The sequence below is a fragment of the Pteronotus mesoamericanus genome, unplaced genomic scaffold (assembly GCF_021234165.1).
Source record: "Pteronotus mesoamericanus isolate MK-2021 breed Mesoamerican mustached bat unplaced genomic scaffold, CSHL_Meso_final contig_40, whole genome shotgun sequence".
Lineage (NCBI taxonomy): Eukaryota > Metazoa > Chordata > Mammalia > Chiroptera > Mormoopidae > Pteronotus > Pteronotus mesoamericanus.
In genome coordinates, this window is record NW_026555150.1 from 10,104,235 (window position 1) to 10,118,707 (window position 14,473).

A 14,473-nucleotide genomic window follows, 5' to 3' on the forward strand; every position below is an offset into this window, starting at 1 on the left:
TCTGCATCAGCTATTGCATTAAGCTTCAACATTCCTCTGTGGAAACTATTTGGATGATTCAGAAGGCCACAGCTATGGGCAACTAGTGAATGGCATCTTTATCACGACAACATGTCTGTTCATGCATCATGTCTCATGCAGAGTTTTGATGAAACATCAAATCACCCAGGTGACTTGGCCCCCCTATAGCCCAGATTTGGTGCCCGGCGACTGCTGGCTTTTCCGAAAACCAAAATCACCTTTGAAAGGGAAGAAATTTCAGACCATGGATGAGATTCGGGAAGATAGGACAAGGCAGCTGATGGCAACTGGGAGAACTGTGTGAGGTCCCAAGGTGCCTACTTTGAAGGGGACTGAGACATCATTGCTCTATGTATAATGTTTCTTGTATCTTGTATTCTTTTGAATAAATGTCTTTATTTTTCATAGTATATGGCTGGATACCTTCTGGACAGACTATATATATCTATATATCTATACACACATGTACACTCACACGTATGTATGTATGTATATATGTTTATATAGCACATTTTGTTTGTTCATCTTTTAACAGACATTTAGGTTGTTTCTGTATCTTGGCTCTTGTGAATAATGTTGCAATGAACATGGGTGTGTGAAGACTCTGATTTCAGTTCTTTTATGAATATACCCAAAAGTAAGATTGTTGGATTGTATGGCAATTCTATGTTTAATTTTCTTTAATTTTATTTTAATTTATTTTTTCAAATACATTTGTCTCTGCCTACCCCCCACCACTTTCCCTTGCCCCCTCCCTCCTTCCCTCCCTCAGCTCTTAATTTTTTGAGGAACTGAACATAGCTACTTTTATGATCCAAACTACTTACATCATCCATGCATATAAAGACATGAAGTAAAAGGAAGGAAGGAAGGAAGGAAGGAAGGAAGGAGTACATTGTCTTATGTATTATTTGACACAGACATGTTTTTTGCATATTAAAACACAGAATTATTTTTTATTTCAACAAGGAAATATGTTGGCATTTTTCTTCAAACATATGGTCCTCTTTGTTTATGTTTTATTTTCCTGCTTTGATTGTAATATGGGTACTGGAAACATTTCACTTTCTTCCTAACTCCATTGGGAGAAATAACTCTGAGTACAATAATAAAAGCATTACTGGCACTAATGTCAGATTTGCAGAGAAGACAGAGTGCTGGGGTCTTTGGTAACTGGAGAGCACCTGTTCTGCTCTTTGTTGCCATGTGTGATGTAAGTTCAGTGTGGCCAAATTTTCTGGACTTGCAAGAGAAGCTGGAAATCTGCATTTCTATGTGAAGTGCACTCTTTTTTATGTGTTGATGGCTTATTCAGCCTTGTAGAAACACTGTTTGGACCAAAAAAACATGTCTGTGGTCTGAATTCAGCCCATGGGCTCCAGTTTGGGGCCTTACTGTTCACCAAAGTAGTCTTCTGTAAAGGTTCTCTTCTAACAGACTAGAGCAGATGGAGGGGTCATAGAGGAAGGCACTGTTGGGCTAGTCAGCCTAATCAGCAGAATGAATCATCTGATTATAGCAGAGCTACATTACTTCCACTGTATACACTGAGTTAGGGATATTAGAGATGGTTGAATACTTTAATATTCATTGTCTCCCAGGAAGCAGTTGTCCCCACAGTATGTTATTTTCAATTGTAACCATTTAAACAGAATTTAGATAAGGAAAACATTCATTGTGATTTTTTTTTAAATATAGAAAGACGTAAAAATGAAAATTAACTGGTCTGTTGTCTTAATTACAGATGAAGAAAAATATTCTAGTGTACTTCTCTCTAACCCCTTACAAAAATTTGGCATGTATGTATACCTTTTTCCCTAAGTTAGAATAATACTATATGTAACTTTATGTCTTACCTTATTTAAGGTTATATCATAAGTATTTCCTTGTGTCAGTATTCTTCCAAAACATTTATTTTAATGCTCTAGAAGCCCTGCATTTTCATGTGAGCTGTAATAGGAGTATTATGCTAGTGAGTGAAATGCTGGTAGTGATACCCCAAGTGGACTTGTGAGGAAGTCCTCCTTTTTACCTTGGCCTTCTCCCTTGCTGTGTCATACCTTTCCTATCATCCTAGTGTGCTCTTTATGCATATACTAAAATTCTGTGAATTAAACTTGGAAGCTCTTTTCTCCCCTGCTGACTTTTGCTTCATTTTACTTTTTATAACAGCTTTATTGAGATAATTCACATACCATTCAATTCACTAACTTAAAGTGCACATAATGGTTTTTAGTAATTCACAGATTTATTCCAGTATTAGGTATTGATTTGAAAGAGTGACCTCTGTACTCCAGAGTTGGATTTTTCTGTCACTTTTTAATTCACAACATTTTTGCTTGCTTTTTGACTTATGTCACACTACCTGTGTATTTTCTTGGTGTCTAATGTCACTTATATTTTGTAGGGTGTTGTTCCAACTGCTCAGCGGGCTGCTATCGTTGTGGGAGTAGAGCTACCAGTCTATGATATTACAAAGAAGCACTTAATATTGTCAGGGGTGATGGGAGACACAATTTTAACTCACTTTGTGTAAGTATGATAGGTTGTGTTCATGCCATATTTCCCGTAATTTGTGCACAAGAAGCATCTTTCAGTGAGATCCTCTTGTAGAATTGGTACCTTTATTTTACATCCCAGGTGCTATGGGCACTTAAGTACTTAGAGGTGGTGTCTAATACAGCAGCTTGTCAGATGTCTGCAGGGTCTGCATTTGTTCATACACAGCCTAAATATCTGTTATTTGCTTTGGTTTATTTTGGAACAGAAAGCAAACTTTTCTCAGTGAGATTCAGAAAGAAAGGTATAATTTAATAGGGTCCCTGAAACAAAATCATAGTTTTGGGCTGGAGACTATTGGCAGTGTCATCCTACATTTTTCTTCATCTTGCAACTTTATGATATTTTACTACTTACATGCATTTGGCATATGATCCTATATTTTGAAAAAATTACATAACTAATATAAGATATGTGACATTTCTTGCTAATGGATCTTGCTAGACTTATAAACTCTCCTCCTTTAAGAAAGAAAAGCTGTCTAAGTTTCATATTGAAAAGTGAAAGAGACAACTTTAAAAAAATTTATTTATTTTTAAAAATTTTTCACATACATTTGTCTCCATTTACCCGCCACCACTTTCCCCTGCCCCACCCACCCCACCTCCCCACCTCAATTCTTCCCCACCATGGCTTAGTCCACGTGTCCTTCACACCTGTTCCTTGATCTGACCCTTCCCCTTCCTCTCCTGGCTACCCCCTTCCCTCCCTCCCTCCTGTCCCTGTAGGTTTCCTTTTTCTTTCAATGTTCCTGGTCATATTTTCTTTGCCTGCTTGCTTCGCTGATTAGGTTCCATTTATAGGTGAGATCCTGTGGTATTTGTCTTTCACCGCCTGGCTTATTTCACTTAGCATAATGCTCTCCAGTACCATCCATGTTGTAGTGAAGGGTAGGAGCTCTTTCTTTCTTTCTGCTGCGTAGTATTCCATCGTATAAATGTACCATAGTGTTTTGATCCACTCACTTATTGAAGGGCAGATGTCACTTTAGAAAATATTTCCTTTATCTTTAGATTATAATGAAAGGGCCAGTGCCAGGTTTTATCTGATGAGTCTGATTCATTGTCCATTTAAGTTTGGCCTAATTTCTGTTTAGTGGGCAGGGATGGAAGTGGGGCAATCTAAAAGTTTTCATCTTTAGTTTTAATCTTAAATCTTAAAGTTTTCATTTTTAGTTCCAGCTTTACATGTGGCTTGGCTGGGGCTCTGGCTTCTAATCCAGTTGATGTGGTTCGAACTCGCATGATGAACCAGAGGGCAATCGTGGGACATGTGGACCTCTACAAGGGTACTTTGGATGGTATTTTAAAGGTATGCACACTGTGGGCTTAGATTGCATTTTTAATCTTCTTTGATGTCTCAGACCTTCTTTCAAGCCTTATTCTTAATTGCTATATATAATTCTGAAGATGGAAGAATCATTTATAGGCTCTCAGAGTAATTTCCAGGTAGAAAAGCTGTGCCCTTGGCAATGTGCTGATGCACAGTGGTCCTTAAGATTATAATTCTGATTTCAATGCTGTGACTGCAGGATACTTTTATTAATAGCACCATGTGGAGTTAATATAAAGGATTTAACATATTCCACATTTGTCCACTTCAAACAAGACAGAGTCCATGTGATAGAAAATCTGGTACTCAATTTTAGTTTAGCATTGGGCTATTGTTTGCACTTTTGCTTTAAAAGTTTCTGCTATGTTATTTTGTAGAAAGTTGAATATTGTAAATGAATTATGTATTATATGATCACTGGTGATAATACTTCTACAAAGAAACAAATTTGAGGGTAAAATATGATATTGCCATATGGTTTCTCTGTGGTTCAGTTTAGTATAATAACTATTTATTATATACCAGGCACATTTTAGTAGACACAGAGAAATTATAGCATACTATAGGTGTACAAACAGATAATTAACACAGTTGGTAACTGATAACCTCAGGGACCTATGGGAGGAAATTTTATTCCAATTTGGAAGTTTGGGATAGATTCCCTGTCGATGGTGGCATCTTGAATAATAATAACTCATATATGTTGAGTGCTTTACTATGTATCAGAAACTGTCTTAATGAGGCCTTACAGATTATTTTAGTGGTGATCATGTGGTGATATTCATTGACAGCAGCATCACAGGAAGAGGAACAGGTTTTGTGGGAGACATTAGAGTTTTGGACACTTAGTTTGAGGTTCATGAGGAACACACAGTGGATATATTTGGATATATTAGTATTCACTCAGAGAAGAGATCAAGGGTGTAGCTGAGAGCCTTGGGAACCAGTAGTGTACAGATGTTACATAACTGGAGGGGGAGACCAAGGAGAGCAGGTAGAGGAATTCACAACATTTTTGCCTTCCTAGCACACTGGAGTGTTATAACATTTGTTCCATTAATAGTGATTCACAGAGGCAGTGATTCTCAGACTCGGAAGAGTAGAGTTTGGCAAAAGCCCCCCTTGTTGTTTCTTACATGCTCATCCTTCCACTTGACAATCACTGATGTGAGGAAAGAGTAGGGCCAAGGAAATAACTCTGAGGGAATGCTGATTATTAAGGGATTAATACATGAGGAACCCAGGAAAGACACCAAAAGATAATAGTTCAAAAGGTATGAGGAAACTTAGAATAGTGTCATGGAAGCCAAGGGCGTAAAGAGTTTCAAGAAGGAGTGAGTAATTATTTGTGAAATGAAATAGAGAGATCCAGTATAAGGATTGCAACATATCTGTTGGGTGTAATATTTTCTAGAAGAGGTTTGCTGGATTGGTGTTTGCAAAAGCCAGAGTGCTGTGCATTGAGGAGTGTGTTTAATCATTCATTCATTCAATATAAAAATGTTTAAGTGTCTTATGTACCAGGCACTTTTCTAGGTTGGTGAACAAAATAGTCCTGCCTTTCATGACACTGTAATTTTAATAGGAAGAGACAGATAAACACACCTAGGAAGTGAGGATAAGTAGTTAAGTGTAAAATATTCCTTCAGGAAGGTTGGCTAAGAGGAACTAAAGGGAAAATAATATAGTAATAGCTAGCATTTATTAAATGCTTATTATGTGCCACACACTATAATATGTCCTCTAACTCACAGCAACCTTATGGAGTAGGTATTACCTTTCCCATTTTATAAATGACAGATTTCAGGTTCAGAATAGCTAAATATTTACCCAAGATTACACAGCAAATACGTGTCAGCTCTGGGATTTAAACCAGGGTCTTATTCCAAAGTTTGTACTCGTAATCACTAATCTGTGTTGTATTGGCAGAAACATATTTTCATGTTGGCAGTAACTTTTAAGTACTTATATTTACTCACTCATTCACTTATTTGCTATTAAAGTTCTTTAAAACAATTTCACTGCACATCGTCATTATATACAATAGAATCATACTTTATTATTTCATCTCTAAGAGTCCCAAAACACTTTGGTGAATAGAATTATGCATTCATCTCTGACATAGAAATGAGCAACTGCTGCAAATCTCATTTTGTTATGTCCATCTTAAAACTATTGAATGGCTTGTCATAGGCCCAATGATCTATGTGATTTGACCCCTTTTTCCTTCCACAGCCTTATCTTTGCTACCTTTATTCTTCATTTCATATGTATTGAACAATTTATAGTACTAGACTTTATCTCATTCCCAAGTGTTAACCCATGCCATGTACTTTGTGAGATGCCCCCCACTCCCCACTAATTCCCTTTCACTTGGCCACCCCCTACTCATTCTTTAAATCTTAATGCTTTTTCATAAAGGCCTTCTCAGAGTGTTAAAGTAGGTTATGTGTACATAGTTTTGTGTACTTGCTCTATCATAGCATTTCTTATACAGTAGAACCTCGGTTCTTGAACTTAATTCATTTTGCAAGCCTGTTTGAGAAGTGATTTGTTCAAAAACTGAATCTTCTTTGTTTGTCATCTGAGAGATGTGTGACTGATCATATAGGTATCAGCATGAAAGGGTTGTTGGGCCAAGAACCCGAGACAGAAGTTTTGTTTGACAACTGAGGCATTTCTTCTGTGAATAACTTGGTTGAGAACTGAATTGTTTGAGATGGGAGACATCCGAGAACTGAAGTTTGACTGTATTTAAAAAAAAATCTTTTTTTGAGGACTAATTCACATATATAATTAATCTGTTCAAAGTGGCTTTTGGTATATTCACAGATATGTGCAACTGTCATTACCACAATTTTATAACATTTTCATTACCTGTATTTAAAAAAAAATATTGATTGATTTTAGAGAGACAAGAGGAAGGGAGAGAAACAAAGAGAGAGAGAGAGACAAAGAGAGATACATCAGTTTGTTGTTTTACTTATCTATGCACTCACTGGTTGTTTTCTTATATGTGCCCTGACTGTGGATCAAACCTGCAACCTTGGCACATTGGGGTGATGCTCTAACCTAGCCAGGGCTTAACTGACTCCTTTCATTTACTGTAATGTTTCAAGGTTTATCCATGTTGTATCATGTATCACTACTTTGTTCCTTTTTATGACTGGATAATATTCCACCATATGGCTGAATCATATATATATATATATATATATATATATATATATATATATATATATTTCATTTTATTGTAATTACTATTGTAATTACTTTTATTTTTATTTTATTTTCTATCTTTTTTATTGAATTCATTGGGCTGACATTGATTAATAAAACCATACAGATTTCAGTGTACAACGCCACAAAACATCATCTGCACACTGCATTGTGTCCTCTTCACCCAAAGTAAAGTTTCTTTCTATCCTTATTTATTCCCCCTTTGCCTTCTTCTACCTCCCCCCACTCCCTTTCTCTCTGGTTAACACCATACTGTTGTCCATGTCTATGTGTCATATGTGTGTGTGTGAGTGTGTGTGTGTGTATTTTTTTTGCTTAATTCATTCACCTTTTTTTCACCTAGTCCCCCAAACCCCCTACCCTCTGTAATTACTTTTAATGTCTGTCTGCTCATCCCAGTGGACTGTAAGTTCCTTGAAGGCAAGACAGTGTGTATCTTGTTTATCACTTTATTCACAACAAATATTTGTTGAATGAATGTATAAGTTCATGAAGTACCTTGTTGTCTCTGTTTATTTACAGAAGTTCTGATTTGTTCTCACACAACTGCCTCAAGCCAAAAAGTGTGCTTCCTAGTTCTAAAGAAATTAGTCAATATATTTTAACTTTATAAGGATTCAGGTGGCTCATGGGAGTGTTGGAGACCTTCACTGTGTTTGTGTGTTCATTTACTCAACAAATATTTATTTAAATATTTCTTGGAAACTTTATGTGCCAGACAATGTTAGGTGGTAGGGATATAATGTCTAATGAGTCAAACATAGTCCCTGCTTTCCTGGAGATTATATGTTAGTTGAGGTAGACAGACAATAAACACACAAATAATAAACAGTATAATTTCAGATAGAAGTAAATGTAATGAAGAAACAAACAGAACATAATGAGATAGTGATTCAGTGATGATGGTAGAAAACTACTTCAGCTAGGGTAGCCAGGAAAAGGCTATGAGGAGGTGACATCAGGGCAGAAGTCTGAATGATGGGAAGAAGGTGGCCACATGAAAATCTGAGAGAAAAGTATTTCATAAAGAAGGAACAGGCACAATGGCCCTGAGTTGGGAATGAGCTGGACATGTTCACGCATTAAAAAGAGGGCTGATGTGGTTGAGAGTGGTAAATGAAGGAGAAAGTATTGGGTTGGTCAAAAACTTCATTTTTTTCCCCCATAAGATGGCTCTAGTAGCACTTAGTTGTCTTTAAACTTCATTTGAAACAATTTTGTTAGATTGTGTTGTGACAGCTGTCATATCAGTGTGCGTTTAAAAAACTTATCATCCTGGCTGGTGTGCCTCGGTGGATTGAGCGCCGGACTGTAAAGCAAAGGGTCACTGGTTCAATTCCCAGTCAGGGCACATGCTTGGGTTGCCAGCCAGGTCCACAGTGCGGGGCACACAAGAGGCAACCGCACAGTGATGTTTCTCTCCCTCTCTTTCTCCCTCTCTTCCCCTCTCTCTAAAAATAATAAATAAAATAAATTTAAAAAAATAAAAAACTTATCAAAATTGGTGAATTTTTGTGTAGCCGTTTTAATATTGAAGATGGAAGAAAATAAGCATTTTTGGCATATTATGCTTTATTATTTCAAGAAAGGTAAAAACGCAACTGAAACACACACACAAAAATTGTGCAGTGTATGGAGAAAGTTCCGTGACTGATCAAATTTGTCAAAGGTGGTTTGTGAAATTTCATGCTGGAGATTTTTCACTGGGCGATGATCCACGGTCAGGTACACCAGTTGAAGTTGATAGCGATCAAACCAAGATATTAATTGAGAACAATCAATGTTATACTATGCAGAAAATAGCTGACATACTCAAAATATCCAAATCAATATAGTTATTGGTGAAAATGAAGAAGTGTATATTTTATTTTATGGAAGAGAACTAAATGAACTTTTTGGCCAACCCAGTAGTAGGAAATGAAACTGGAGAGAGAGGCAGGTGCTAAATCATGTAGGATCCTGTAAGTCATCTCAGAAAACTTGGGATTAGAATGAATTCCATTGGGAAGTCACTGGAGAGCTTTAAGCAGGAAAGTGACACTATCTAACGTAAATTTTAAAAGATTGTTTTGACTTCTAGGTGGAGATTTTAAAATAGAAGGCTTATTGTGGTAGTTCAGTTGAGAGGTGATGGGGTTGGATTGTATTTCTAAGGTCCCTTGTAAGTTTAGCAATCTGTGATTCTAGGTTATAGGCAACTGGGCTTTATTTTTGCTGATTTTCACAATTTTTCAGCATCTGTTTTGGTCTGAGACCCATGGCATTTGCTGGTGATTCATTGGGGGAAGTACATTAACCATCATATTTTCATAAACAATGCCCTTATTAAATTACTACTTGCTCTAAAAAATGGTATGGATAATGACTGTTCATTCTTTTAAATTTAAGTTTAGTTGGTATATAGTATTATATTAGTTTCAGGTGTACAACATAGTGATTCGACATTTTTATACCTTACAATATGATCACCACCATACAATGCAACAATTCCACTTTTGGGTATTTATCTAAAGAAATTGAGTATTCTTAATCTACAGGATGGGGTAAGGGATATTTATAAATCTGGATTCTCATAATATTGTCTAGTCTGGATATATCCATTTTTAGTATAGGGATGGGTTTCACTTCACCAATGGAAAGGCAAAATAACATTTTTCCAATGTCTAACACAATGCCTAAATCACAGGAATCAATTAATAGACATTTGTCCATCAAATAGGGACTGTTTCTGTAAGTTGAATTCAACATATACCACCAGTTTGTGACCTTTGATATACATGATTTGTCATTTAATTCATAATAACCATTCACTTGGTGTGTGTAGACCGCTTTGTATAAAACAGGGAATGCAAACTCAAAGCAATTCACATTGTTCCTCATGTGATCCTCAGAGCATTGGTATGAGGTAGGCCATGGCGTTACACAGAACTTAAATGATGAACCAGACTCAGAGGATAGTGACTTGCCCAACTCCCTATTGTCTTACCTTGCTTTAGTTTTCTTATTAGTGCTTACTTCTGAAAGTATTTAAGTTTGTTGTCAGCTTCACTAGAATATGCACTTCATGAGGGCAGGGGCTATATAAATTATCTTTTGCTGTGTAACAAATTACTCTAAAACTCAGTGCCTTAAAACAACAAACATTTATTATCTCTCATTTTTTGTGGGTCAGGGATTCAGAAGCAGTTTAGCTGAGGGATTTTAACTTAGACTCTCTCACAAAGCTGTTGTCCAAATGTCAGCTAGGGCTTCAGTCATCTGGTGGCTTGACTGGGGCTGGGATATCTGCTTCAAAGACCATTCATCTGGCTGTTAGCAGGAAACCTTTCCTCCTCTCTGGCTGTTGGCAAAAGGCCTTAGTTTCTCACCATGTGGGCCTCTCTTTATGACATGGACACTAGCTTCCTCCAGAATGAATGATCCAAGAGAGAACAGGACAGACACATTCTATATATAAAACACCTCCTAAAGTGAAGCAGTGTGGGTGACATGTGTTCACAGCTGCCTTATTCTATTGGCAGTACACACCAATCCTGGTATGTGTGGGAGGGCCTACACAAGGGTGGGAGTAACTGGAGGTGGCTTTCTTTGGGGACCATCTTGGAAGCTCTCCACCACAGATAATTTTTCTCTGTTTACTAGTATTACTAATATCTTAGTATCAAGAATACTTTGCAGATGGTAGGAGCTTAATAAATATTTGTTGAATGAATGGGTGGGTGGATTTAGACTACAAATAAATTCAAATGTGTGTCTTTAGGGGAAAAAAAGACCTTTCATGGAGCCATGAGTTGTTGGGGAGGGGCTTGGAAGATGAGTACTGAAATACAAGTAATTGTGAGATGTAAAGAGTAAAGGGAATTCACTCTATTTGTTATTATATTTTTCAGATGTGGAAACACGAGGGCTTTTTTGCACTCTATAAAGGATTTTGGCCAAACTGGCTTCGACTTGGACCCTGGAACATCATTGTATCCTTTTAGAACATGAAGATGGAAGCAAATGCTTCAGGCTCTTATGTAATTCTAGGCTATAAGAAGGAAAATTTGACTCCTAAAGCCTTTAGGCAAGTGAGAAACTCAAGCATTCTAATGGTGACCATTGAGGATGGAATTGAGACATGACTTTCAGTGGGAGTCTAAAACAAACGGAAAGGACTAGAAAATACATGACAAAGTTTCCTCTTTTAAAAAGAAACAACACTAACTGTAACAGCCAAGTGTAGAAGGTGCTATGAAGTTTTTGGAAACCCTGTTGGGAGATGCCCACAGAAAAGTCCATGCTGAGGAGGTCCATATTTCCTACCCCCTAACTATTAGGACCCAAGCAGCTGGGGAAATTGTAAGTCAGAAAACATCGATAGGATGAAGGAATCCAGGGCCAAGTAGGGCTATTTCCTCAGGGGTGAATCTCCTTCCTTTAGCTGTGTTTGAGTGCTTTCTACATGCAGAGCCATGAATTGGATGCTGTGTGTGGTGTTGTGTGCAAGTATTGTGGGATTGAATAGTAATTTCCTGCCCTTGTGGAGTCTATAGGTTGAGAGAGAGAATATTTTTCTCCCTCCTTGGGATTGCTCTGATTACCTAATATTTGTAACAATTATTCTAGCTCTGAATTATATGTTGTCGTTGATGTTCTTGGTTGTGTGTGTGTGTGTATTGTTTGCCTCTGAAGACTGTAAGTATGTTAGAGTTTTAATCTGTTTATATTGGTAAATGCCAATGATGATAATAAGCACATGGTGGGCACTCGGTGCATGCTTGATTTATCAGGTATTGTTTTTTAAAAAGACTTAAGTGCAACATAGAATTGCACAGTCTAAGTACCTTAATTTAAGAATGCAATGCACAATTTTAGAATTGATTTGGTTTCAGTGTTATCCCAGTGATCTTCCATGACTTAATCTTCAGTTTTTTATCACATATGAGCAGCTTAAGAGGCTTCAGATCTAAGGACTGAATTATATGTAAGCCAAGCCCTGCCAGCCTTTCTACTCTTTTCTGTTTCTTTGTTCAAATGTATTTTGACAGAGTTTTAAGTGTTTACTGAACCATTGGTCTCCCAAGAGCCTCCTGATGGAACAATAGGATGATTCAAAATTGTTCATTTGTTTGTGCTACCATGTTAACGTCCCCAGGAGAAGGTGTTAACATTGAGATTCTGGCCCCTGATTGGTATCTTCTGTGAAGATGGATACTGATGGGTGACATTGAAAATGGCTTTCTTTTCAAATGTGGGTTAAATGTAGTTGGTTAGCCCCAGACTTGGACAAGAGCAGAAGGCATAGGCCAGGGCAATTACTGCTATGTATGTTACAGACCTCGGTTCTCATTAAAGTATTTATTGGAAGAATCACTTTGGCTTTGTCTTCATTTATTATTTTCTTGTTTGCCAAATCTTTATAAGTTACATTTTCCAGAAAGTGATAAAGAGGAGGTGACTATGAAATTGAGTCTGGACACTTGCAGCACATTTATGGGAACAGACTAAGTGTGACTAAGTGCATTGGTCTTTCCACTGTCATTCATTGTCATAATGTCACTCACATGTAAACATCAGGCAAATGGTCTTTTCCTAAGCATATATAATAATAATAAAAAAAAAAGCCAAGTAGCTCATTTGGAAGTTTCTACAGATAAAATGCTTTAAAAAAAGCCTGAAATAGAACCCTGTGTCTAGGCTTCTAATTGTCTTACATGTAAAAGTTCTGCCAACTTTCTTGTACTAGAACAGTGCCTAACACATCGTAAGCACTCAGGTATTTGTGGAATGAGTAGTTTAGTTTCTTCATCTTTATTCATTCATTATTTGTTAAAAAAAATTCTGTGTGTGTTATGTCCTAGATGCAGGGAATATAAAAATAAGTTAAGACAATCCATTTCCAAGCTCACATTATAGTAGGAGAAACAATGTAAGTCGATAATTACAGTAGATACTAAGTACTATGTGAAAGATAAACAAAGTTCTGCAGAAGCACAGAGGAGGGAACAACCAGTTACCTAGGAGATTGGCCAAAGGCTTCATAGTGGAGGTGACGTTTGTGCTAAAAAGCAGATGTTAGTTACTATGTGGATGAGGCAAGAAATGACATTCCAGGCAGGAGAATGGGGAAAAGTTCAGTGTGGTGAAGATGTAGGGCAGTGGTTTACAAATACCACATGAGGGAGAATCACCTGGCAGTCTTGCGTAAATGTATGTCCTTGCATACCATCATCTGAGAGCCTAAGCTTACTTGGGGCAAAGGCATTTTGCTTTGGTTACAGGCAGTCAATGCAGGTGGTACTTTGATTATACTTTTAGAAGCACCTGTAAAGAAATGTGGGCTAGAATGAAACGAGATAGGAATAGTGTGGCCAAAGGGTCAAATTATGAAGAGTCTCTATATGTCCAAAGAGTTTGACTTTTATCCTGAGGGGTAGGGCAGACATAGGAAGTTTAAAATAGGGAAATAATATAATCAGCTTTTGGTTTTTAGGAAGATAACCCTAGTGTGGAGGGTGGTCTGGAGGGGAAAACACTAAAAAGGTTAGGGCACACTGAAATCTCTTTCCCTTTATGTAGAGGTAGACAAAATAGGGTCCATATAAACTAAGAAAACTTGTTCTAAGCCACATAGCCAGATTGTTGCAGGTTTGAGACTAGAACATATTTATGGATTTCTTTGTCTCATTCTACCACCCCACAGTGGCTTCTGAACGGTCTAGTACTTCCTTTTGAAAATTAATTTTAATAGACCTTTTTTAGAGATGTTTTAGGTTCACAACAAAATTGTGCAGAAGGTACAGAGATTTCTCATATACTCCCTATGCCCACATGTGCACAGCTTCCCCCCATCAAAATTCATCACCTGAGTGAGTCATTTGTTGCAATCAGTGAATCTACATTGGCACATGATTTTTATCCCAAATCCATCATTTACATTAGGGTTCCCTCTTGGTGTTATAGAGTCCATGGGTATTGCAAAAGGTATGATGACACATTATCTACCATTATAGCATCATACAGAATAGTTTCACTGTTCTGAAAATCATCTGTGCTCTGCCTGTCCATTCTTTTCTCTCCCCTAATCATTGGAATCTCTTGATCCTTTTACTATCGTTTTACCTTTTCCAGAGTGTCGTATAGTCAGAACCACTCAGTATGAAATCTTTTCAGATTGGCTTCTTTCACTTAGTAGTATGCACGTAAGCTTCCTCCACAGCTTTTTGTGGCTTTATATCTCATTTCCTTTTTTTTCCCTTTTGGATATATCACAGTATATTAATTCACCTTCTAGAAGATGTCTTGGTTGCTTTAAAGTTTTGGCAATTATGAATAAAGC

The 14,473-nt window shown here is 37.2% G+C and overlaps 1 protein-coding gene across 2 annotated transcripts in view; it reads left to right on the forward strand.

Moving 5' to 3' along the window:
* SLC25A14 (solute carrier family 25 member 14) overlaps positions 1–12,462 on the forward strand; it is a 32,450-nt gene extending 19,988 nt beyond the window's left edge. For both annotated transcript variants that reach the window (XM_054576962.1, XM_054576961.1), the window contains 4 exons: positions 2,429–2,553; positions 3,756–3,891; positions 11,043–11,123; positions 12,063–12,462. In XM_054576962.1, the coding sequence (XP_054432937.1) occupies positions 2,429–2,553; positions 3,756–3,891; positions 11,043–11,123; positions 12,063–12,104 (384 nt within the window). In that variant the 3' untranslated portion in view covers positions 12,105–12,462. The remainder of the gene's footprint in view (positions 1–2,428; positions 2,554–3,755; positions 3,892–11,042; positions 11,124–12,062) is intronic.
* Positions 12,463–14,473: the final 2,011 nt, after the last annotated feature.